We start from the raw sequence: 26,486 nt of genomic DNA, 5'->3' as shown, positions 1-26,486 counted from the left end.
TAGATTCCGTCATTGAAGGTTTTTGGCAGGGATGGTCTAGGTTTACTTGGTCCTGCCTCAGTGCAGGAGGCTGAATTAGATGGCCTTTTGAGGCCCCTTCCAGCCTTACATTTCTATTATTTCAATTAATATATTTCAGAGAGATGAGAGCTACAAACAAGATGCAAAAAGAAAAGGAGGACTTGTGGCACCTTAGAGACTAACCAGTTTATTTGAGCATAAGCTTTCATGAGCTACAGCTCACTTCATCGGATGCATTCAGTGGAAAATACAGTGGGGAGATTTATATACTCAGAGAACATGAAACAATGGGTGTTACCATACACACTGTAAGGAGAGTGATCCGGTAAGGTGAGCTATTACCAGCAGGGGAGTGGGGGAACCTTTTGTAGTGATAATCAAGGTGGGCCATTTCCAGCAGTTGACAAGAACATCTGAGGAACGGGGGAGGGAAGGGGGGGGAATAGTTTTACTTTGTGTAATGACCCATCCAATCCCAGTCTCTATTCAAGCCTAAGTTAATTGTATCCAGTTTGCAAATTAATTCCAATTCAGCAATCTCTCCTTGGAGTCTGTTATTGAAGTTTTTTTGCTGAAGAATTGCCACTTTTAGGTCTGTAATCGAGTGACCAAAGAGATTGAAGTGTTCTCCGACTGTTTTTTTTAATGTTATAATTCTTGACGTCTGATATGTGTCCATTTATTCTTTTATGTAGAGACTGTCCAGTTTGACCAATGTACATGGCAGAGGGGCATTGCTGGCATGTGGTGGCATAGATCACATTGGTAGATGTGCAGGTGAACGAGCCTCTGATAGTGTGGCTGATGTGATTAGGCCCTATGATGGTGTCCCCTGAATAGATACGTGGACGCAGTGGGCAACGGGCTTTGTTGCAAGGATAGGTTCCTGGGTTAGTGGTTCTGTTGTGTGGTGTGTGGTTGCTGGTGATTATTTGCTTCAGGTTGCAGGGCTGTCTGTAAGCAAGGACTGCCCTGTCTCCCAAGATCTGTGAAAGTGATGGGTCAAAAACAGACTCCAAGGAGAAGACTGCTGAATTGGAATTAATTTGCAAACTGGATACAATTAACTTAGGCTTGAATAAAGACTGGGAGTGGATGGGTCATTACACAAAGTAAAACTATTTCCACATGTTTATTCCCCCCCACCCCCCATTGTTCCTCAGATGTTCTTGTCAACTGCTAGAAATGGCCCACCTTGATTATCATTACAAAAGGTCCCCCCCACCCCACCCCCCGCTCTCCTGCTGGTAATAGCTCACCTTAAGTGATCACTCTGGTTACAGTGTGTATGGTAACACCCGTTCTTTCATGTTGTGTGTGTATATAAATCTCCCCACTGTATTTTCCACTGAATGCATCCGATGAAGTGAGCTGTAGCTCACAAAAGCTTATGCTCAAATAAATTTTTTAGTCTCTAAGGTGCCACAAGTCCTCCTTGTCTTTTTGCGGATACAGACTAACACGGCTGCTACTCTAAAAGAACAAGACGCTCCTCTTTGAGGTGATGAATCCATGTCAGCACTTGTAGGATGTAAGCTTCCTAGTGCTGCTGAGCTTTTTGAACCTCCTAGAAAAGCAGCGCCCATGAGTCCACACAAACACTCCTTCCCAGAGCTATTGTTCAGAGCTAAGGTTATAAAATGTCACACCATCTCTTATTGCCTTGGTTTCTCTGTTTGGCATGTAGCTGTAGGTATGGGCAACTTCACTCTGTGCCTGGAGAGAAGCTCTTAATTTATTTAACCAAAAATCTCCTGTCAGCTACTTAATCATTCTAGGTTTGTCATGTTTGGAACCATTGTGCTTGTGAGAGAAGGGGCTTTTGAATGATACCCAACTTGACCTATTTCCAATGACATTGTGTTATCAAAATTTTCACCAACTGGGGGACCTGGGAGCCAGGGTGGTGAGAAGCAATCACCTCTGCCATACCACAGAAGGGTGTGGCTGAAATAATGATTCTGTAGTTTTTTATTAATCAAATGACACCTCTTTTACTTCTTTATCATTAATTTGCCAATGCAATTACATGTGCTCCCAGACTAATCTGTAAAATGGGAATAATGGGATCTCTGCAGTTCAGTTCACATTATTTTCTTCACTACCACAAGGGCTAGAAATATTTTTGTAATGAATGATGAGATTTTTAGAGCACAGCTCTGTGGCAAGAAGTGAATTCTACAGCAAATTCACAGCTACAGGATGTATTGGGCCCTGACATAGACCTAGAGCTTCAAAGATATGACTAAATCCCATTTATTTCAGTGGGAGCTAGGTGCCTAAATACCTTTGAGGATCTAGTCCTTAGACCACATGTAACCAACAAATCATATACATCAAGACTGAAAGCAGCAGGTCCTATTCTTTTGAATTTCTAATTTTAGGTTTTTGTAATCTTTATTTTCAGAATGTTCATAGCTCCAAATTTCCCAGTTTTTACTTACAATCAGAAGGGAGACTTGATAACAGATTATCCATATATACGGGTAAGTGTGAGAAATGTACCTAAGAGGATACAATACTGAGTAAAATTAAGCTGCCATGCTCTAAAGATTGGATGTATGAAAGTGTCAATTTTGATAGCAAATTCGTGGTTTTTTTAATTGGGTTATAACTTGAGGGTGTATTCTGTGCATTGAGACAACCGTGTCCTGGGCTGAAGAGTGATATTTATATCCCTAAATATTGGTTAAAAACCCTGAGGTAAAATACTAAATCTTTGAATTCATTAGCAAAATTCTAAATGAAAGAGGGGATAACCTGTAGAAAATGAGCTGTCAAACTAGTGAAAGGTTTAAAATAATTTAAAAAAATAAAAGTTTAAAAACCCTTTTTTGTCCTTCCTACTCTCTGTCCTCATGCCCAGCTAGATGGACCATTGGTCTGACCCTTTGACCCTTATATACACAGAGACCATGAAACAATACCTCCTCCCACCCCACTCTCCTGCTGGTAATAGCTTATCTAAAGTGATCATCAAGTTGGGCCATTTCCAGCACAAATCCAGGTTTTCTCACCCTCTGCTCCCCCCACACACAGAAACTCACTCTCCTGCTGGTTTCACTAGTTTGCTAACCATTGGTCAGTACGGCCATTCTTATGTTCCTACATTCTTCTGTTCAAATGTTTAGAGAGTCCTTTTCCAAATATATAATAAGTGTATACACAAATGAATAGTTACTGCAAGGACAAGAGCTGTGCTGACTTGTAGCAGGAAGTGGAGTGGGAGAGTGTGTTAGAGGGCTTATTCCTTCACCCACTTACTTCCCTGGTCCTTCTCGCATGAACAGAGAGCAACAATACCCGAAGTCCAAAGGTGCAAACAATTCGATGTTTATTGGGGTGAACTTCCAGCAAGCATGATTCCAGTTTCCTTCCTTAGTATCCTCCTTCCCAGCTCTGACACCACAGAGCCTTACACCTGTGTCCCTGTTCCCATTCCTACCCTTAGCCAAACATGATTCCAACTTCCTTACTCCCATTCCCTGTTCCCATTTCCCCCTTTAGCAAAACATGATTCCAATTTTCTTACCCCCATTCCCTGCTCCCATTTCCCACACCCACATGCCCATGCCCACCCACACCCAGTCACTTCCTCATTGACTACAGATTATATAGTAAAACTTGAGTTCTGCTTAGCTATACCTTAACCAATCATTTTCCTGAAATTTAACGAACCAATCCTAACATATTGTAACATGATTATGTAACCAATTATATCCCACCACCTTAATTAGTTTACACCCAGCAAAATTAATTATACAGCAGACAGGAACAATCACAGAACCAGACAGAGATTATACAGACAAACAATAGCAAAGTGGGAACTACAATGACAAGACAACACAGAAGTGAGGATTTCACATCCCAGCTATTGATAAGTGAGTTCTTGCCAGACAGGATGCTATCAAACTAAGTTTCCTTTTACATTTTCTAGGCACTTCCCTTTCTCTGGAGGTGATAGGAATTATCAGGACAGGATTGTATTCCTAACAGCCGAATAGCACCTTATTTCAGAGTGACTAGTTTGGAATGTGAGGATGTGACTGTTTGCTTCCCAGCTTATGGCTGCCTCTGCTGCTTAGCCAAAGGCCTTAGCCTAAGAACAGGGCCTCAGACTGTCACAGTAAGAGAAGGCCCTTACACTGGCAGACAGTGGTTTTGATTCTTTCTTTTATACCTCTGGAACTAGCCAAGTGATAAGAATACACCTAAATTCTTAAAGTACAGGCCTTTGCAGACAGGCCTGAATATCTATATCCTAACAGAGTGTGATGGTGGGAAGGGACCAATCTTTTTCCCATTGAAGTCATTGGTCGAACTCCTGTTGACCTCATTGAGAGGAGGATTGATTGTGTCTGAAGGAAGGAAATCGAACAAGGACACTCTAAAAAACACTCACTTTCAATAGTTTGACAGCCCCCTTTTCTTTGGTTTGTTGGTATTTTGTCCTTTTTTTATGTAAGCTTTGGTGCTCTTTAACTTCAGCCGAAGGAAGTGAGAAGTAGAAGTGGCTAAAATTGTTGCTGGCAGTAAACTTAAATTCACCATTCAGGAGCCAGTCAGAAGAGATACTGCAGTAGCCAGGGAGGCTAGAGACATAAGGTTGACATCCACATATCTCACGTGCGTTGTTGGTAGATGGGCACTACAGCACACAGTGCCTCAGAAATCCTTTATTTTCTTTCCAACATGTACATAGTTAAGCTGAATCTTCCTTCCTCTCTAGGGATGATTTACTGCTTTCTACATCTCAGTATAAAGACCATCAAACATGGAGGGGAGAGAGCAAAGGAGGCAATACACTTCAGTAGATAATTCACTGGAGTGGGACTGAGACCTGGGTTCAGTTCTCAAATTTATCTGACTTGTGTGGCATTGGGAAAGTCACTTTACATCTCTCTGCCTCTGATTCTCCACCCACCGATTTGTCCATCTTGTCTTTAGAATGTAAGCTCTTGAGGGCAGAAACTGTCTCTTACTATATTTTTGTATAGTGCTGTGGTGTTAATTTAGATGGAATAAATGTGCCCAGAGAATCAAAGGTGTTACTGTGACCCTATCACTGTTCAACATTATACAGTTAAACCTTGGGGTTTGGAACACAATACAGACACATTGGCCTGCTTAATCCCATGACAAACACACAATTAAAACATCATTTTAACCTTTATTAAAGATATAGATAAGGAAAGAACAGTTAAAGCATTTGAAATGTAAAGTATTAACAGTCAGAGTAATTAATCATTGGAACAACTTACCAGGGCTTGTGGTAGATTCTCCATCTCTGGCAATTTTTAAATCAAGATTGCATGTTTTTCTAAAAAAATCTGCTTAGGAATTATTTTGGGAAAGTTCTCTAGTCTGTGTTTTTATACAGAATTTCAGCCTAGATGATCACAGTTGTCCCTTCTGGCTTTGGAATCTGTGAATCTCTGGCTTCAGCTTGTTCAGTCATGATGTAATTAAATGTAGGGGAACGGAGGAGGGTAACACTTCAACTCTCTCCAGGAGGTGTGAAGAAGGGGATTGGGCTCAGAGAAAAGTGTGTAGATACCACCTCACCCTGGGACAGGTATGAGTCTTCTGACTGAAGTGCTACAGTGTTAAGACTTACCCTACAAAAACCCCAGGCTTTTGTGGCGACCCCAACCAATCAGACATATTGGGGTAATGAGCATATGGGAGCTCAGCAACTCTAATCGTAGTTACCTCTTCCATGGAATAATGAGGGAGGAGATTTGTGCAAGTTAGGTAAGAGCTGATCTGTGATTTCCTGAAATTTGTATTTTGATACAATCATTGGAATTGTTTAATAACTGAGTTAATATATTAAGTTTGAATTAATAAGTAGTAACAGCAGATGCTCTGTCTAAAGGTGGGGTGCCAGCACATCTTGGGAATACTGGTGAGGTACTCCTGATGTGTATGGTTTTGTTTTGTTTTATTATTTTTTATAAATGAGAAATGTAATGAATTGGGCCTATGTCTGTACAGCTTATGAATTCTGGTTGATATTGAAAAGTTGTATTATGAAAAACGGCTGTATCATGAGTGTGTTAATGTCTGTGGATTCACCATTGATGACAGGAAGGTATACACCATACAGATATGATGGGGCAGTGCTTAGGCCTCAGTGACCCTATTCAGGCGCAAACACCTGAACAATGGGTGAGCTGCATCCTTAGAAAAGCAGTTTAGCTGAGTCTGAAGGGAACAGGGAAAGAAGGAGAGAGGAAAGTTATCCAAAAGACAGAAGAAAGGAAGGGAGTGAAGGGTTTTAAATAGTGAGCCGCACAGAAACAGAGAGAGCCAGACAGGGAGGAGGCTTTGGGGGCAAGAGAACAAGGGGGGGCTCTGTCTTCTTTGTTAAGCCCAGATGGTCCAAGAACTCTGGACAACCCAAGCCCAAAGAATACCCTGGAGTGGTGAGGAAAATATGGCAGTTACATGTGCGCAGTATTTACTGTTTTATATGATCTATACCAGTGGTGGGCAACCTGTGGCCTATCAGAGTAATCCACTGGCAGGCTGCCAAACAGTTTGTTTACATTTGCACGGCTGCCCGCAGCTCCCAGTGGCTGCGGTTCGCTGTTCCCGGCCAATGGGAGCCACAGGAAGCAGTGGCCAGTATGTCCCTGTGGCCCGCGCTGCTTTCTGCAGCTCCCATTGGCCGGGAACCGTGAACCCTGGCCACTGGAGCTGCAGGTGGCCGTGCAAATGTAAACAAACTGTTTGGTGGCCTGCCAGTGGATTACCCTGACTTGCCGTGTGCAGCGTGCAGGCTGCAGGTTGCCCACCACTGATCTATACTCTAGTGTACTTTACATATTGGAGTAGTCCTAATAAGCCCCAATTATTATGTACTGTAATACAAATACATGAATAGGAAACTTCAGTCCTGCTTGTGAATATACTTTCTAATATCCCCCATGTCTGACAATTTGATTCTCCCTTCAAGGATCATTCATTTAAGTAATTTGAAAGAGAAGAATGCTTTATTTTCTTAAGAGATTTGGGGATTCTTCTTATCAAGGCTTTGTTGTAAATGAACGGAGCCAGATAATACTTTAACTTTTATGCAGTTGTCTTCTCAAGTGGAAGAAATTATATTGTTCTGGAGTTGGTCTGCCTCCAGTATTAGGGAAAAGGGGAACAGGCCATTGTCCGGACATGGAGGGTCTGAGGAAGAAAATACACAAGTAAGGCTGCCTTTTAACTTCTGTTTCTTGCCAGCACTTGTATACATCATCCTTGTTACATATGGTGTCAGATTTCCATATGAATCAGTACTTTTTTCTCAACTATTTGAAATACTAGATAAAGCAAGATTATGTAGTTTGGGTGTTAAATTGAGGCTGCTTCATCCCTTTTCCTTTACCTTCCCTAGACTGCACTAAATGAGAAAAATTAATATCATTTCCATCATGTACTGCAAACAGCAGCCTTCAGCTAGTTGTTGATGCTAAGGCTGCAGAAGTGTGAATAGTAAGGTAGATAGGAATTTGTTGTGTGAAAGGTGCAATATAAGAGAACCTCCCTTTTGAAGCTCACTCCGTTTCAGCTGCATTGTCTCTGCATGGTTAACATGAGTAAAAAGTAGCAAAACGTGGTTTTGCTACCAAAGTCAGCAGAACTAACTCTGAGTGCACACACAAACAGATCTGCTGCGTGAAAAGGTGCCATTTATATATGGTCACTTTTCATCTTAGAACCACATTTTGAGAGCAGATGCAAAAGAGTTTTGTCATTGTGTTGTGTATCTTTAATTTTGTGTAACTAGTGTCTGTTGTTCTATTTGACTACAATTAATGGTAGAGAAGAAAAACATTTTTTTGGACCTTGCAGGATGATTGCTACTACTCTGGATATGTGGAGGATGTGCCAGAATCTGTTGCAGTTCTCAGCACCTGCTCTGGGCTCTGGTAATGTTGGCCCCTCATTTGGTTAGATTGTAAACAATGTGAATTACTTTCTTCTGAGATGGGAATGTAGATTTAACATAACAGAATCATTTTTAGTGCCTTCTTTTCCGAATGCAGATTTCATGCAAACTAGTTCATAAGGGTCATTCCATAGAGCTAGATTCAAAAGTCTGTAATCTTATTTTCTTTTTTTATTTTATAGATTGTAAAACAGAATGTAATGCAGTGATGACTGATCTGTGGCATGGTGATCACTTGGGACTCTTCAAGCTCTTAATTGTTGCCTCTCCAGAGTAGCTGTGTTACCAAGAACATTTGTATTTGATTGTTAATTGAAAATGATTTTCCCCTATAGCACTTTTCTTTCAGGAAGGAAGAGAGGAAATTTCAATATTTCAAAAACTGCATTATACATCAAAAATAATTGAGATGAAAAATTTCTGACCAACTCTAATATTTATGTACATCTTTTAAGAAACTTTTCAGTTTTGAGCCCCTTAATCACACTTCAATTTTGCAATTCTCAGGGGACATTTGAAGGTTTATGATTTAAACTATGAAATTGAACCTGTTAAATCTTCCTCTACGTTTCAACACATTATTTATCGAATGATGGCTGAAGAAGACTCACCTGGTCGGTGTGGAGTAATTGATGAAGATATCAAAGATGGAGCAGCTGAAAACAGAGAACATCAAATACCTGAGATTCAAACTGAGAAACAGCTTGTAATAGGTGTAAGTGTTCTATATAGATTCACGTAAAGTAAACTGATATTATGGAGAACTTACAAAGTATGCGTGTTAGACCCATCTTTCAAACTCATTGTTAGAAGTGAGCTCACCTCTGCTGGAAATTCACAAAATAAATCTCTTCTTCCATAGTTTGTCCATCTATAAGTCTGGAAACTAAAAGCATTCCTGTCTGATTGTGAGGAAAGCAATTTGTCAGAATCATGGAATCTATGCTAAACCTGTGTGCCTAAATGCCCCAGTTGATCTGTCTCTGCTGGAGTAGAAGTTCCAGCTCTATTTCTATTTGCTGATTTCTTTCTAGAAATGTTGTCATCTATGCTTTCTAGAAATGTTGTCTCCCTTTGGTCAGGATTAGAAAAAGCCCAATATTCTGCTTCCATCTTGCAGAAAGAGCTCACTTTTCCCCCTCTGTTTGTGTTTCACATAGGGAAGGCCTGAGATTCTGGGGTAGAACGGAGAGTAGAGTTAGTGTTGCAGTTAATCTTTCCCACCTTTCTTTCTCCTTTTCCTCTTGGTGTGTTCTTGACCTATGGACTGAAGTGGGGGAGTGCATTGGGAGCAGGCAAGTGAAATTAGGACTCTGTTCTCCAGTCCCTGTTTCCCACAGCTGTGGAGATTGCCCCCCACTCATCTTGGGCTGGCGTTAGATCTCAGGACGAACCCTCACACTCAAAAAGTTAATGTTTCATATAGTTACCCTTTCTACCCTTTATCTCTTCTCTAGATTTGGGTGACTGGCATACTGTCCTCAACTTGCAGGATGTCTACTTCCATGGGGCAATCAGCCCTGGCCACAGAAGGCTCCTAAGGTACTTGATCGGAGGACATCATTAACAGTTACTCATACTACCCTTTGAACTATCATCAGCACCGAGGGTTTTCACCTAGTGCATGGCAGTTGTAGCAGCCTAACTCTGCTGTTGAGACGTTCATGGTTGCTCTGGGGTCACTCCAGTCATCAGGTGAAGAGCAATATCCCGTAGACTTTATCTGTTCACCTTTATACACCTGAAAATAAATAGAGAAAAATCATTCCTGTCACCACTCCAAAGAATAGAGTTCATTGGGGTGGTCCTGGACCTGACCTCAGCCAAGGCTTATTTGCTCTTACCTATGTTTTGAGCTATACAGGACCTTTGTGTGATGTTCAAAGGTCAGCCACAAACCACAGGCAGAATTGCCTAAGGCTCCTGGGCACATGGCTGCTACTTCCGCCCCGCATGCCAGACTCCATCTCTGAGGTATGTAGGCATGGCTCAAATCAGTCTACTCCCCTCAGATACACCATCTGGACTAGTTAGTATGCATCCAGCCAGGGTATTGTCATCTTTGAACTGGTAGATAAACCAAGACAACGTGTGCGAGAGAGTCCCATTCTCATTGGCTCTCCCCGCTGTGACTGTGATGAGTCATTTCTGAGTTACCTTTGGGCCTGTGCCTACTTAAGCCCAGTGAGTCATCCCTGAGCCAAAGAGTGTGATGCGTCATCAGAGGCAATTACCTGCCGGTCTTGTGATAGCTCCAACATGCCCACACCACTTCTGGTATTCAGACCTTGTACATCTATTCAACTGTGGCTTCATAAACATTATCACCACAGAAGGACATAATCTCTCAGAATCATGATTTAATCCTTCATCCAGAGTCAGTATCCCTCTGCCTGACGGCGTGGATGTTGCATGGTTGACTTCTGTGGACAAGAGCTGCTTCTTGGACATTCAAAATATTGTATTACAGAGCGTGAAAGCAACTAGAAGAACATACGTGGATAAATGGAAGCATTTTTCCTTGTTGGTGTTAGGATATAGATATTCAGGCCTGCCGGTCAGGCCTACACTTTAAGAATGTAGGTATATGTTTATCTTTTAGCTAGTAATAGAGGTATACAAGAAAGAATCTGTGTAAGGGCCTTCTCTCGCTGTGACAGTCTGAGGCCCTGTTCTTAGGCCAATGTCTTTGGCTAAGCAACAGAGGCAGCCATAAGCTGGGAATCGTACGGTCAGATCCTCACATTCCAAGCTAGTCAATATGGGGCTGTTAGGAAGGTGATCCAATCTATCACCTCCAGAGAAAGGGAAGAGCCTAGAAGATGTAAAAGGAAATTTAAGTTTTCTGTCTGGTAAGAACTCACTTATCAATAGACACAGCTGGGAAACCCTTATGTCTTTATAGATGTAGTTGTGAAATCCTCACTTCTGTATTGTTTTGTCATTATAGTTCCCACTTTGCTATTGTTTATTTGCATGGTCTGTGTCTGATTCTGTGATTGTTTCTGTCTGCTGTATAATTAATTTTGCTGGGTGTAAACTAATTAAGGTGGTGGGATATAATTGGTTAGCTAATCATGTTACAATATGTTAGGATTGGTTAGGTAAATTTCAGTAGAATGATTGGTTAAGGTATAGCTAAGAATATTACTATATAAATTAGGGGCAAACAGGAAGTAAGTTGGGATTTGAAAATAAGGAAAAAGGAACTTGGATTTAAGCTTACTGGAGGTTCACTCCAATAAACATTGAATTGTTTGCACCTTCAGACTTCGGGTATTGTTCTCTCTTCATGCAAGAAGGACCAGGGAAGTGGGAGAGCGAAGGAATAAGCTTTCTAACAGTTGGCATCCAGTCATAGTTGTGTTCTGATCTAAGCTTCTGTTCTCATGATTTTTGTGCTATTTATTATCTTTAAAGATATCAGGTTTGTTGTTAAGTTCCCAAAAGTTCAGTTTCCCATTTAGCAGCAATGTTGGCCTGTCATCCACCAGAACAAGGAACTTCTGTTTTTCCCCACCAGACAGTTAACAGACTTTTAAATTGTTTAACATGAGTTTTTCCACCCATAAATTGGATACTTCTCTCATGGCACCTAAACTTGATTCTCTCAAAATAGATTGTTCCACCCTATGAGCCTGTCATCTTGTTTGTTACATCAGTGATCAGTGACAACTGTATTCCTAGTAGCCTTTGCTTATTCTATGAGAAAAAGTAAAGATATACAATTCACGTCAAATTCTCCATATATTGTCTTTATTGTGGACAGAATGACAATGAGACCTTGTCCTAATTTTCATTCTGAAGGGGGTCTCAGACTTTGACATCAACCAATACCTCCACTTATCAGTGTTTTTTCCCTAAGAACTCATTCATCTGCAGGGGAAGCAAAGCTTCATATTTTTCATATTAAAGAACACGTTTGTACCACCTTATCAAAACAAAACCCACCTGCAAATCAATCACTCTTTGTGGCATTCGGTTGCATATCAAAAGAACAATCAGTTTCAGCTCAGAAGTGTTCAGGATGGATTGCTGATTGCATTCAAGTAGTCTATGATGTTAACAAATGGAGCCCTTCAACTTACATTGGAGGGAAATAGATCTGGGGCTCTTGTCTCCAGCAGAGGCAGATCAACTGTGCGTGCCTTTTCAATGACAGCCCTCCAGGTGTAGTGAGGTGGAAATATATAAAATTCCATGACTGCTAAACTGTCATGAGCAGTTCACAGCCTCTTAAAGCCCAGCTTCACTGAAACCAAGTGTTGCAGGAAAAAAAGAAGTGAGAAGCTTGTCCATACCCAGCAACAGCACTGGGACCAAAAGAACTACTTCTTATTTTGACCTAAATCCTTTGCTGCACAAAAAGATTGTGGGATTGGGTGGGTTACAGCAAGAAACTGCAGATGGTTTTGTTTCCCCACTGAAAAAAATGTGAACAACCACTGCTCTAGAGAAGCCCTATGGCAAAGAAAAATTATTTTTACAGTATTACATACTCAGTGTTGTCAGTTAGTTTTGTGCAGTTCTATTCAAATTCATATTGTAGGTGCCATGACAATGTTATTCTGCAGAATTGTATTGAATTATATTTCTGTGAGATGTTCCCATGGGGTGAATTGTGTAATACAGGAGAGTATGGTTCAGAGCTGTATTTCTATGACTCTTCATACAGGTAAAACACCTGAATTTACTTTACATAACCCTGCTTTACATATCTTCACTTCCAGAAAGATGGACTAAGCCCTTCGTACACATCTTCCAGATACTTAGAATGTTATTTTGTAGCAGACAAAGCCAAGGTAAGTCTCATCAAATTATAACGATAGTGCTTTGTTCTAATTGTAATTTGATACATTAAAACTATTTTAGTAGTAATCCTTCTGTACTTAAATCTCCCAGTAGAAATATATATGAAACATTGAAGTTTGATTTATAGATCAGGATGTGAACCATTCTCCTTAGTCATTGGTTAGAAATGTAAATATACTCTTCAGTTGATGAAAGTTCACTGACATAATTTGTGTGTCCATGAAATGTAATTGTCACTGGTTATAGTTGCAGCTGTTCAGCCTGTGTGAAAATGGTGCTGGTTAAGGCTGGATCGATCTGCTTTGAGATTAAGGAAGGGGTCTTAAATAGTGCCTCAAGAATATGCTCTGACATAAACTCAACAGACTCACCTATTTGGATATCAGTTCTGCACCAGTACATCTTGTACTCCTATAGTGGATGCTTCTTAATAGTAATTGTGATAATAGCAACTTCAGGTTAAAGGCAACATTTTGCCAGGAACCAGTCCTGTCCCATTAACATCAGTGTTAATGGGATTCAGATATTAGCCACAGGAGTGATGCTCATTAGCAACTTTTTTTTTTTTTTAGAGGAGACGTCCTACCTGTAATCAGATTCCTGGCTCTGAGCACGTGCAGCTGAGTTCTTCCGCTATATGCCATGACTTCCTAACACATGGACCTATCACCAATAAAGCTTGGGTCCTGGAGGCACTATGTAAGCTTGGCATTGTATGTGAATCCCAGCCAGTGGCAAGCCATGGATATAGTACCTGTGGAAGAGCTGTTTTTGCTTGCAGCTGCGTTGTCATTTCTGTGAGCCAGTGGTGGGCATTTCAGCAGCAGTTTCTGTCCTTCAGAAAGCAATGGTGATGGTCTTGTTGGGCAATTAATCCATGGCAGTGTTGAGACTCTTGATGCTACATGCTCTACATGTTCTGATCCTCGTTCCCTTGGCGATAGTACAGTTGTTCGTCTGACTTGTCCACGTTGTCGTGCAGCAGTTCATCTGAGCCTTTTCCTGTACTGGTTGAGAGTCCTCTCTGTAAGAGATCCAGGTGCTTGCCTTGGTTCAGCAGAAGTGGGAGGGTCTGTCAAGAACATGGAAGAGTATATTTTCTGTCCATGGAGAGAAAGAAAGAAAAAAATTCCGCTCCCCCTTTTAGTGTTGAACATCATGACAAGGCTAAAGTTTAATACTTTTATCATCTAAGTATACTTTTATTCTATCTTTATACACAGGACTGTTCAGATTCTCATGCTAGTCAGATATCCAGACCAAAGATACACTGTTGTGACAATTTGATTTATTTTTTTTAATTGGGACCTGCTTTTGGCATGTGGGGGTAATCAGATCATGGCCTCTTACCAGTATTAGGTTTTAACATTCTTTCAGGCCAGAGAAACCTGGGAAGATATTAATCTGTTGGAGGTCCTAGAGTGGAAGAGGGAGCAACTTTTCCAGGCCAGCAGAGGAATTCCATCTATACAGAGGAGATTTATTTTTATCATCTGCTAACTGAAGAGCATGTCAATTAGAGAAGAAGGCTATTAAAATACAAGGATGGCCATTGGAAGTTTGTCTTGCCCAGGAATCTCGCCAACCATCTAGAATTTCTCTTATGTGCAAACTTTTCAAGCATCAACTGCCGGCAATGGGAGAAAATCCAGGCAAACATTGGCATGGTGCTGAAGTAAGATGCACCAGGACAGACTCTCTTCTGCCTCCTCCATCTACCCCCCAGCACACACACACACTCCAGATAGCATGCCACGAATGGACAGGGCCAGGAGCCCAGTATCACCATCCCCAAGGGACTTTTCCACTTACTAGAGCCACTGGGACTTCTCAACCAAAGCATACTACTGTACTGCTAATAGTGTTATAATTCTATAGAGACAAGGTACGTGAAGTTTATTGGACCAGCTTCTGTTTGTTAAAGAGACAAGGTTTTGAGCTCACATAGACCAGAAATGTACCCAGACTTGTAAACAAGCTCTGTGTAAACTTGAAAGCATTCCAACAGAAGTTGGTCCAATAAAATAATATCTCACCCACCTTCTGTAATATCCTGGGACGCACATAGCTGCAACAATACTGCCTACAACAGTGGTATAATTTTATAGCAATCTACTAATGTGACAGAGTTACAAAGAGAACAGTATATGCAGAAATATGCACCAATGATTACTAAATCTGTAGTCCTCATCCTTTTTTAATTGTAAAAAATGAATTGATAGTGGCTTATTTACATCTTTATCCCATTTGGAATCTGTCTTGGTTGGGGAGGTAAAAGGGGGGCTAGAGAAAAGGTGTGGCTTCCACGCTCAATTGAAGCTAAATTCATCCCCCATTAATGTAATCTCTGTGTAACAATAATTTTATTGGTTGGAATCTGGATATCCCTCCTTCCTCCCCTTCCACTTATCTGGCAATTTCCAACATTATAATAATAACAGAGTTGATCGGTGCCACTTGCAAGGCTCTAGCTGCGGTTCATAGAATCATAGAATATCAGGGTTGGAAGGGACCTCAGGAGGTCATCTAGTCCAACCCCCTGCTCAAAAGCAGGACCGATCCCCAATTAAATCATCCCAGCCAGGGCTTTGTCAAGCCTGACCTTAAAAACTTCTAAGGAAGGAGATTCCACCACCTCCCTAGGCAACGCATTCCAGTGTTTCACCACCCTCCTCGTGAAAAAGTTTTTCTTAATATCCAACCTAAACCTCCCCCCCACTGCAACTGTCCTCTTCCACCACTGAGAATAGTCTAGAACCATCCTCTCTGGAACCACCTCTCAGGTAGTTGAAAGCAGCTATCAAATCCCCCCTCATTCTTCTCTTCTGCAGACTAAACAATCCCAGTTCCCTCAGCCTCTCCTCATAAGTCATGTGTTCCAGACCCCTTGTCAAGGTTCCTCCCCCACTCTGAAACTCTAGGGTACAGATGTGGGGACCTGCATGAAAAACCTCCTAAGCTTATCTTTACCAGCTTAGGTCAAAACTTCCCCAAGGTACAAAATATTACACCCGTTATCCTTGGACTGGCCGCTACCACCACCAAACTAATACTGGTTACTGGGGAAGAGCTGTTTGGACATGTCCTTCCCCCCCAAAATACTTCCCAAAACCTTGCACCCCACTTCCTGGACAAGGTTTGGTAAAAAGCCTCACCAATTTGCTTAGGTGACTACAGACCCAGACCCTTGGATCTTAAGAACAATGAACAATCCTCCCAACACTTGCACCCCCCCTTTCCTGGGAAATGTTGGATAAAAAGCCTCACCAATTTGCATAGGTGACCACAGACCCAAACCCTTGGATCTGAGAACAATGAAAAAGCATTCAGTGTTTTACAAGAAGACTTTTAATAAAAAATAGAAGTAAATAGAAATAAAGAAATCCCCCCTGTAAAATCAGGATGGTAGATATCTTACAGGGTAATTAGATTCAAAAACATAGAGAACCCCTCTAGGCAAAACCTTAAGTTACAAAAAAGATACACAGACAGAAATAGTTATTCTATTCAGCACAATTCTTTTCTCAGCCATTTAAAGAAATCATAATCTAACACATACCTAGCTAGATTACTTACTAAAAGTTCTAAGGCTCCATTCCTGGTCTATCCCTGGCAGAAACCAGCATACAGACAGACACAGACCCTTTGTTTCTCTCCCTCCTCCCAGCTTTTGAAAGTATCTTGTCTCCTCATTGGTCATTTTGGTCAGGTGCCAGCAAGGTTACCTTTAGCTTCTTAACCCTTTACAGGTGAGAGGAGCTTTCCCCTGGCCAGGAGGGATTTCAAAGGGGTTTACCCTTCCCTTTATATTTATGACACCCCTAATCATTTTTGTTGCCCTTTGCTGGACTCTTTCCAATTTATCCACATCCTTCTTGTAGTGTGGGGCCCAAAACTGGACACAGTACTCCAGATGAGGCCTCACCAATGTCGAATAGAGGGGGATGATCACGTCCCTCGATCTGCTCGCTATGCCTCTACTTATACATCCCAAAATGCCATTGGCCTTCTTGGCAACAAGGGCACACTGTTGACTCATATCCAGCTTCTCGTCCACTGTCACCCCTAGGTCCTTTTCCGCAGAACTGCTGCCGAGCCATTCGGTCCCTAGTCTGTAGCTGTGCATTGGGTTCTTCCGTCCTAAGTGCAGGACCCTGCACTTATCCTTATTGAACCTCATCAGATTTCTTTGAAACCTCAACAGGTTTCTGCTGTATCGCTTCTTCCTCTCCAAGCTGTTCCCCAGGCTCATTCCTGAACAGCTCTTTGGAATATGGCTCCAGGCCCACTCTGCTGCATGGCCTGGTATGGTGCTGGTTCCTGCTGCAGAGTCTGTTCTGGGGTCTTTTTCTGCTATTCTGCCCCCTCTGTCATTCTTCTGGTGCTATCCACATCTCCTCTTCCTTCAGTCTGAAAATCATCATACCATCCCTGTTAGGAAGCTAGTCACTGTGGGCTCTAAGCTCAGGATGGGGGCAAGCAGCTATTTGAACTCTTTGTAGTAGGGGCTAGTAGTCAGGGAGTTCCAGGATCTGCCATTGTCATCCTTGGCCTGTGAGTAGATGGTTTTGAGGTATTTACTATGCTCCCTGCACTAGGTAGCAGTCCAACTGATCCCCACTCCATCAAATTCTTTGAGATCCTTACATATAATTTCAGGTTTCTGATGCTTCTTCTAAAATCATGGTCCTTGCTTTCCTCACACCATAGGTTAACCAGAACGCTGGCATGCTCCTCTGGCCAGATAGCAGCATGCTGGGTAAGCATCATGTATTTGGCTCAGCTTGAAGATTGAGCTCTGTAGAAAATGGAGCAAGTCATGTGGAAAGAAAGATTAATTGACCAGTGTAAATAAACTGGCAGGTAGCTACCTGTTCATAGGAGGGTAAAAGGAAGGAAGTAAACAGAAGAGGTGGAAGGCACAAGCTCTAGGAATTATGAGATGGTATTGGAGGATTAACCAAACACCCACTCAGTTACACATACTTTAGTTCCATGATCATTACGAAGTTAGGAAGTAGGCATACACCTTAAAACGAAACACATGCTTTTACCCATACCCCAGGAGTGCAATAGAACATCGGTTCAAAGGACATATAAGCTTGTGGCTAATGGTTTTGTGTGTGGATGGTAGGAGCGTTTGGGCTAAAACACATAAGAATGTGGTAAGTCTGCAGTGTAGACAGACCTCTGGAGCAAAGAATGTAACTAGCAGAATTGGAGACTGCACAGGTGCTGATTTTCCAAAGTGCTGGGGGGTGCTCAAACCTCGGCTCTGCCCCAGGCCCTGCCCCCACTCTACCCCTTCCTCCAAGGCTCTGCCGTGCCTCTTCTCGACCCCACTCCGCCCCCACCCCTGAGGATGCCGTGCCCTCGCTCCTCCCTCCCCCAGCCTCCTGCACCCCGCGAACCAGCTGATCGCGTCAGGCAGGAGGTACAGGAAGGGAGAGGGAGGAGCTGATTTGTGGGGGCCTCAGCAGGCGGGAGCCACTGGTGGGTGGAGGGGAGCTGATGGGCTGCCAATGGGTGCTCAGCACCCACCGTATTTTTCCTGTAGGTGCTCCAGCCCCGGAGCACCCTCAGAATCGGCATCTATAGGAGACTGGAAAACTCTGGAAAACAAGGATGGTGGTGGATAACCCACTGAACATGAACTCCTAGTGTAATGCCCTAGCTAAGTGAGCTAAACCACTTCTTGGGTTTATAAACAGGGCAACACTGAGTCAGAGTAAGAAGATGGTATTACTTCTGTATCCAGCATTGGTAAAACCATTACTGGAACACTATGTCCAGTTCTGATATCCACACTTTAAAAAGGATGTTGCAAAATGGATGAGGATTCAGCAAATACCCACAAAGATGATTTGAGGTCTGAAAACCTGCTTTCCAGTGAGAGGTTTAAGAAGTTCAATCTGTTCAGTTTACAAAGAAAAAGGTTAAGAAGTGACTTGCATACAGTCTACAACAATGGGAGATGATCAGTGATAGTAGAGGCTCTTTAGTTTAACAGACAAAGATATAACAAGACCCAGTGTCTGGAGACTGGAACTAAATAAATTCAGACTGGAAATTTTTAACAGAGCAGTTCATTAACCTTGTGAGCAATTTACAAGGGGATACCATAGATTTACCATCACTGAAGTTTCGAAATAAAGATTGGATGACTTTCTAAAAGATTTGCCTAAGTCCAAGTTGAACATGAGATCCCAGCGTGATGCTGTGGCCAAAAGGGCTAATGTGATCATTAGATGCATCAACAGGGGAATCTTGAGTAGTAGTAGAGAGTTTCTTTGCCTCTGTGTTGGGCATTAGTACAACCACTATTGCAATATTGTGTCCAGTTCTGGTGTCCACAATTCAAGAAGGATGTTTGATGAACTGGAGAAAGGTCAGAGAATAGTCACAAGAATGATTAAAGGATTAGAAAACATGCCTTATAGTGATAGACTAAAGGAGCTCAATCTACTCAGTTTAGCAAAAGGAAGGTTAAGGGGTGATTTGATCACAGTTGATAATTGCCTACAAGAACATTAGTTTTTTGATAATGAGCTCTTCAGTCAAGATCCAAGGGTGAAAATCCTGATGGAGTATTTTCAGAGAAGTAGAATCACAGGAATATAACTCCCTTTTCTTGGAAAATGTAAGTTAATAAAAATTAATGGGAGAAGTGAAATAGTAATATGTAAGCAAATATGTCTGAATCACACTTAATGGAAAGATTTTTCATGAAATGTGCTACTGTTTAAAGATATCACATGGAATTAATTTCTCTTCAGGATGGAGATTCTAAAATGTTCTTTTCACTCCTAGTTTCGCCTTGAGGATTCCAATGAAACTTTAGTGACATTGAAGATGCTTCAATATATCCATTTAACAAGTGAAGTGAGTTATTATTTACTCTCCTTATTCTCATTTTTGGGACTCCTGTGGCTGACGCAGTGTTAGGACTGACCAATTGTACCTAGTCTAGGTTAGTAACCTACCCAATTCAAGGGAATGTCTTGTTATGCCTTTTCCTTTAGCAATCAAATTTCCTGTTTTTTGCTGGCATCGAGTAGAACCAACAAAATATAGTCCATCTGTGATGGGGTGTCTAGATCTCACACGGTAGCAGTCAGGAAGAGGTGAATAAATGGATCAGTTACATCTCTAGCTGTGATTAAGTGGATAATTAGCATTCGCTGTGATAAAAGGCTATAGCTTAGGCAGAAAAGGGAGACAACCAAACAGCAGGCTGGCCATTCAACTGGTTTTAAGCCAGCTGGACCTGTTTTTGGTAATGTTTGTTCCTATCTGGTACTGGATGTGGTTTTGTCTGGTATCAGAGCATGCTGCTCCACCTGTGCCAGTGTGATCTTGCACGCACAGTGCATGTGAGGTCATGACACAGAAGATGTCATTTTCCAGAGCATGTTGCTCTGCCACTGCTGGAATGACTTTCCATGTACTGTGCATCTGAGGTCACACCATCCTTTGTGCAACACAACCTCACACGCATGGTGCCTGCAAGGTCATGCTGGTAAAGGGAGGGGTGATACCCTCTGCAAAATGGCATCCTCCATGTGGAGTGACCTCACATGCACTGGACAGGCTGGGGTGGCATGGTCTGCAAAATGGTGTCCTCTTTGTGAGTTCATGCAAGGTCTCGGGGAGGGATTATGCAGGCAGGGGTGGATCTATGCTGTTTTGGAAGTACCTGGGTTCCCGGTATTCTGGGGATGCATCAGTGGCAACCCTACTAGAGAATCTGAGAGTTACCTTGAGGAAGTTCCTCAGCAGCAGACTGGGAAGAAGCTGACCAAGGAGATGGAGCTTTGGGGACAGAGGATTAGAGTGTAGCTCTGTGAAAGATGTCTGCAACCAGGCAAAGATAGAAGCCACCCAGGGAAGCACCAATGGATTGTAAGAAGTAGATCTTAACTGCTTAACACAGGGTCCCTGGGCTGGAACCCAGAGAAGAAGGTGAGCCTGGGTTCCCTTACCACTGCCCGCAGGAGGGGAGGTGTAAACCTCAGGAGTAAAGAGGCAAGGAATATTGAGCCTAGATCAGGCTTGAAGACCTAATCTAAAGTCATTAGACCTTAAGTTTTATTTGGACTTTTTGTTATCTCGGAAGGGGGTGAGGCTTTAAATGACTTGGTCAGAGGGCTGAGTCACAAGAAGAGACAGATCATGAGTGCATGAGCTGCTGTTGGGGATCATTAGCTTCCTCAGCCTGGGCTGGATACTGGCAGGGAGCGGGACATGAACACTGATCTATGCTTCCCAGTGGGGTTGCTAAGGACTGAACGACAGGGTGAAGATTAAAGATAATATAGGTCTGGCCCAACACCCAAACAAATATTTTGCCTCAGTTTTTAGTAACAATAATGAGGAGCTTGGGGGCAGTGTGGCTAATGGGAACAAGGATATGGAAGTAGAAATTACCACATCCGAGGTGGAAGCCAAATTCCAACAGCTTAATCAAACCCAAATCAGGCAGTCTGGATAAATCTCTGTCCAAAAATATTAAAGGAATTGGCACATGAAATTGCAAGCCCAATAGCAAGAAAATACAACCTAGATGGAGCTACTATAAGGTGGGTGCATAACTTGTTGGAAAACTGTTTCCAGAGAAGAGTTAACAGTCAAGCTGGAAGGGCATATCAAGTGGGGTCCCTCAGGGATCATTTCTGGGTCCAATTCTGTTCAATATCTTCATCATAATTTAGATAATGGCAGAGAGAGAACACATATAAAGCTTGTGGATGATACCAAATTGAGAGGGGTTGGATGTATTAGCAGGAGTGTGCTAAACAAGACACAATAAGTGATTCTTCCGATCTACTCTGCACTGATTAGGCCTCGTCCAGAGAAGAGCAACAAAAATGATTAAAGGTCTAGAAAACATGACTTATGAGGAAAGACTGAAGAAATTGGGTTTGTTTAGTCTGGAAAAGAGAACACTGAGTGGGGACATAAAAGTACATGAAAGATTGTTACAGGGAGGAAGGAGATAAATTGTTCTCATTAATAGGACAAGAAGCAATGGGCTTCAGTTGCAGCAAGAGTGGTTTAGGTTGAACATTAGGAAAAACTTTCTGCCTGTCAGGGTAGTTAAACACTGGAATAAATTGCCTAAGGAGGTTGTGGAATCTCCATCATTGGAGGTTTTTAAGAGCAGGTTAGACAAACACCTGTCAAGGATGCTCTAGATAATACTTAGTCCTGCCATAAGTTCAGGGGACTGGACTAGATAAATTCTCTAGGTCCCTTCCAGTCCTACGATTCTGTGATTCTATGGGACACTAGATGGAGAGGAGTCTGAGTTACTATAGAGAATTCTTTCCCAGGTGTCTTGCCAGTGGGTCTTGCTCACTTCCTCAGTGTCCAACTGATTACCATGTTTGGGGACGGGAAGAAATTTTCCCCCATGATAGATTAGCAGAGGTGCTGACAGGATTTTGCCTTTCTGTGCAGCGTGGGGCATAGGTCACTTGCTGGTTTGAACTAGAGTAAATAGTGAATTCTCTGTAGTCTTTAAATCGCGGTTTGAGGACTTTGGTAACTCAGCCAGACATTATGAGCCTATGGTAGGAGTGGGTGGGTGGGCTTCTGTTGCCTGCAATGTGCAGGAGATCAGACTAGATGACCATAACTGTCCCTTCTGGCCTTAAAGTCTGAGGGCAGGTCTACACGACAGCTTAAGTCAATCTAACTTACGTCATTCAAGGGTGTGAAAAAGACTCAAGTTACAGCAACCTAAGAGCTATCCACGCCGGCACTATGTCGGTGGGAGATGCTCTCCCACTGACATTGCTTCTGCCTCTCACGGAGGTGGAATAATTATGGCGACAGGAGAGTGCCCCACCATCAGCATAGAGCAGCTTCACCAGATGCACTACCGCAGTGCAGCTGCATCAGTGCAGCTGTGCCAATGGAGCACATCTAGCATAGAGCTGCCATGAGTATATCAAGCCACCACGAGTTTAGCCTCCTGCCAACTTATTGTTGGATTGTTCTCTACAACATAATTTTGTTAATGGTAAACCCTCTCTTCAGTTCCAGTTAAACAATATGCACGTGAGTGAAGCCCATCCCCCCCCATTCCCCGAACAGTGCATGAAAGTGATGGTATGTTCGTGCATGAGGCAGAAAGTACAAGTGACCATCGACAGAACAGAAAAGCTGTACACAAAATACTGTCAAATGCACAAAGTAAAGAAATGAAAAAGCAGATATTGTTCTAAGTTATTTCAGCTTTTTTAGTTACAAGTGTTGTTTGTAATTATGATATGTAAATGTTTTTCCAGCCAGAAATAAGATTTTCAAATCCATAAGCCTCCCTTTAACATTGTGATTTTAAATTGAGTCCTGCAGCTACTGATGATGCCAACAGAAATACACATGGGGAGGGACACCAACAATGTGGATCTATTAAGGATAATAGCTTCAAAGTTTTACATGTAGATGACTTCTTTTTAATACTTAATATTATGTTTTTAGATGTACCGTCCATTTGGTCTTCATATTATACTGGTTGGATTAGAGATCTGGACAGAAAGGGACCTAATAACAATTACTCACCTTTTGGATCAGGTTATTGGATTTTTTTTAAGCTATGTTGAAAATTTTCTTCAGCACCGGGTACATTTTGACCACACGGAATTAATTGTGTAAGACTTTTATCTTAATCTGTAAAAATATGTAAATACTGTGATTTACACTTATTAATTAGGATTTTAAAGATATTTTGCAAGATTCTGTTTGGAAACTAGAAAAAATATCCCCAAAAAGTATCCCTTATTTTCCGGTGTAACCCAGCTGACCATTTCAGTACTGGGTTTTCGCTTGCTTCTGCACCCAAAGTGTATGTCTACACTGCAATTAAAAACTCATGGTTAGCCCATGCCAGCGACTTGGGCTCATGGGGCTTGGGCTGCGGAACTGCTTAATTCCAGTGTAGTTTTCTTGGCTTGGACTGGAGCCCAGGCTCTAGGACCCTGCGAGGTGAGAGGATCTCAGACCTCAGACTGCAGCCTGAGCTGGAACATCTACATTGCAATTTAATAGTCCCTCAGCCTAAGCCCTGCAAACCTGTGTCAGCTGAAGTCTAATTACTGTGTAGGTGTACTCTAAGAGCGTGGGGAGTTTGATAGTCTCTCACTTGCTTTGGAAAATCTCAGTTTATTCTAGAAACTGTACAAACATCCATAGATTTTTAAATCCAGAAGCACCCATTGTCGTCATCTTGTCTGACTTGCATGACTCCGGACACAGGATTTACCTGAATTAATTCCTTTTTGGACTAGAGCATATCTTTCAGAAAAACATCCAGTCTTGATTTTAAAATAGAGAATCCACCACAATTTATGGTAAGTTGGTTATAAATATATGCCTTATTTCTAGTCTAAATTTGTCTAAATTCAGCTTCTAGCCACTGAATCTTTTACAGCTAGATTGAAGAGCCTCCTATTTTAAAATTTCAGTTTCTAATATAGGTACTTATAGCCTCTGATAAAAGTAAACCCATAATCTTGTCTTTGAGGGATTGAGCTCCTTCAGTCTTTCAATATAAACATGTTTTCCAATCCTTTAATTATTTTCCTAATTCTTGTCTGAGTCCTCTCTAATTTTCAACAGCCTTCTTGAATTGTGGGCACCAGAACTGGACAAAATATTCCAGTTGCCCCAGTGCCAAGTACAGAGGTTATATAACCTCTCTACTACTACTCGATATTCCTGCTTATGAGTGGTTCCTTGAGGGCACCCACTTAAAGTTTCTGGCTTCCAGCCACCACCTTTCTTGGGTGGAGACCCATGTGTCTCTCCCTCCTACTGGGGATTTTAAGGCTACAAAGCTCCCTGCCTTACACTGCGATATCCCTAGCAAGCCAGTCTGCCTAACGGCCAGCACCTATGCTTTCCTTTCTATCTGAGGGGTATGAACGGTATATTGTCAGCAGTTACAAGTAACCACACAGTTCTTTTTAAGCAAGTACATTTATTCTTAAATGTGACAAAGCTCTGTCCTTGCCTCCGTGGGTCCCGCGTTTCCTGGCGTATTTCGCTAGCCTCAGAGGCTCACTGTGACCCTCCTCTGGAGACAAGGGTCACAGTCTACTGAGCCATTTGCATCATATGCCAGCGAGGGAGGTGAGGAGAAGTTATCCTTCCTTGCACAGTCTCTATTGTCTCCCAGTCTCAGTGATTAATCAGGAGGCAAAGTGGGGGCTACTCCACTCTACTCCAGGCTCCAGCCCAGGGACCCTAATAGTATCAGCTATGGTAGCTGACCTTTTAAAAACATGACATGTACAATTCCCTGGGCTACTTCCCCCACAGCAGCTCTCACTTCCTCAAGCTCTACTTCACCCTTACCTAAGGGCCTCCTTTCTTGTGCCTGATATGGTGTGTACTACTCAGCCTCTCCAACAGCGCAATTTCCTCCCACAGCTCCTGACATGCACCCCCACCTGACTAACTGGGAGGCTTTTAACTAGTTTCAGCCAGCCGCGATTGGCTTCAGGTGTCCCAATCAACCTAGCCTTCTCCCTGCCTTCTGGAAAGTTCTTAATTGGCCCCAGGTGTCTTAATTGACCTGGAGCAGCTGCCATTTCACTTATCCTGGTACCAGGGATTTGTTTAGCCTGGAGCTAATATATCTATCTCCCACTACTTTTCTATAGCCTTCTGGCCTTGCCCCGTCACATAAGGTAAAAGCATTACAGAGAAAGCATAATAAAAATAAACAGATTTAAACACACCTGGAGTCACCCATCAGTCTTGTGGGACCCTATTAGACCAAAGTTTTTTCCAACCCTTCGACAAGGCTTTTCTTTGTATGTTGATTTTGAATCAGTATATGCAAGTGCTTACAATCTGAGGTGCTTACAATCTGAGTGCATCACCTTAATCACACCCACACACACTCTTTTTAGTTCCTGTAGGAGCTGTGGTAAGGCTGAGAATCTCTCAAGACATCTAGACAAACTCATGTGCAGTGCTGGAGAGGAGCTGGTACGCATGGCCCATGTATGTACTAGTGACATAGGGAAGGTAGGGCTTCTAGTTCCACATGTAGGGCCAGTTAGGCAGAATGGCAGGGTCTCAGTGCATGAGACTATGGTGTAGGGAGGAGGGTTTCAAGTTTATTAGGAACTGGGTAACCTTTTGGGAAAGAAGGAGACTATACAGGAAGGATGGGCTCCACCTAATCCAAAATGGATACAGACTGCTGGCATGTAAAATTAAAAAGGTCATAGAGGAGTTTTTAAACTAAGAGCTAAGGGAAAGCTGATTGAGGAAGAGGATTACAAGATTCAGACAGAGATATCCCTTAGTGGAGAATCAATTAACAGGGATTCTCTATATCCGAGTGAAGAGGAGAGGATAGACATTGATAAAATATAGGTAGGAACTGAAGAGAAACAGGTGAAAAAGAATCCCATTCAATTACATCACATGAAGGTAGAAAACTAAATATTGACAAACTTTATAAGTGTTTAAATCAAACAGTACCGTAGAATCTCTATGGATAGAAATTTCATCCTTGAATAATAAGAGTACATTCCTACTACTATACTATCAGCCACCTGACCAGGATGGTAACGGAGATTGTGAAATGCTCAGGGAGATTAGAGAGGCTACAAAAATAGAAAACTCAGTATTAAGGGGGGATTTCAACTCTCTGCATATTGATTGGCTCCATATCACCCCGGGATGGGAT

At 42.2% G+C, this 26,486-nt stretch overlaps 1 protein-coding gene across 1 annotated transcript in view; it reads left to right on the top strand.

Moving 5' to 3' along the window:
* Window positions 1-26,486, top strand: part of LOC140907619 (disintegrin and metalloproteinase domain-containing protein 9-like) — a 136,056-nt gene that overhangs the window by 8,365 nt on the left and 101,205 nt on the right. Inside the window, exons 4-9 of the mRNA XM_073333955.1 lie at window positions 2,429-2,507; window positions 7,870-7,946; window positions 8,474-8,681; window positions 12,697-12,768; window positions 19,589-19,660; window positions 23,264-23,433. Of these exons, the coding sequence (XP_073190056.1) occupies window positions 2,429-2,507; window positions 7,870-7,946; window positions 8,474-8,681; window positions 12,697-12,768; window positions 19,589-19,660; window positions 23,264-23,433 (678 nt within the window). The remainder of the gene's footprint in view (window positions 1-2,428; window positions 2,508-7,869; window positions 7,947-8,473; window positions 8,682-12,696; window positions 12,769-19,588; window positions 19,661-23,263; window positions 23,434-26,486) is intronic.

Source organism: Lepidochelys kempii, chromosome 1, assembly GCF_965140265.1.
Source record: "Lepidochelys kempii isolate rLepKem1 chromosome 1, rLepKem1.hap2, whole genome shotgun sequence".
NCBI lineage: Eukaryota > Metazoa > Chordata > Testudines > Cheloniidae > Lepidochelys > Lepidochelys kempii.
This window is presented reverse-complemented; position numbering and strand designations above follow the sequence as displayed.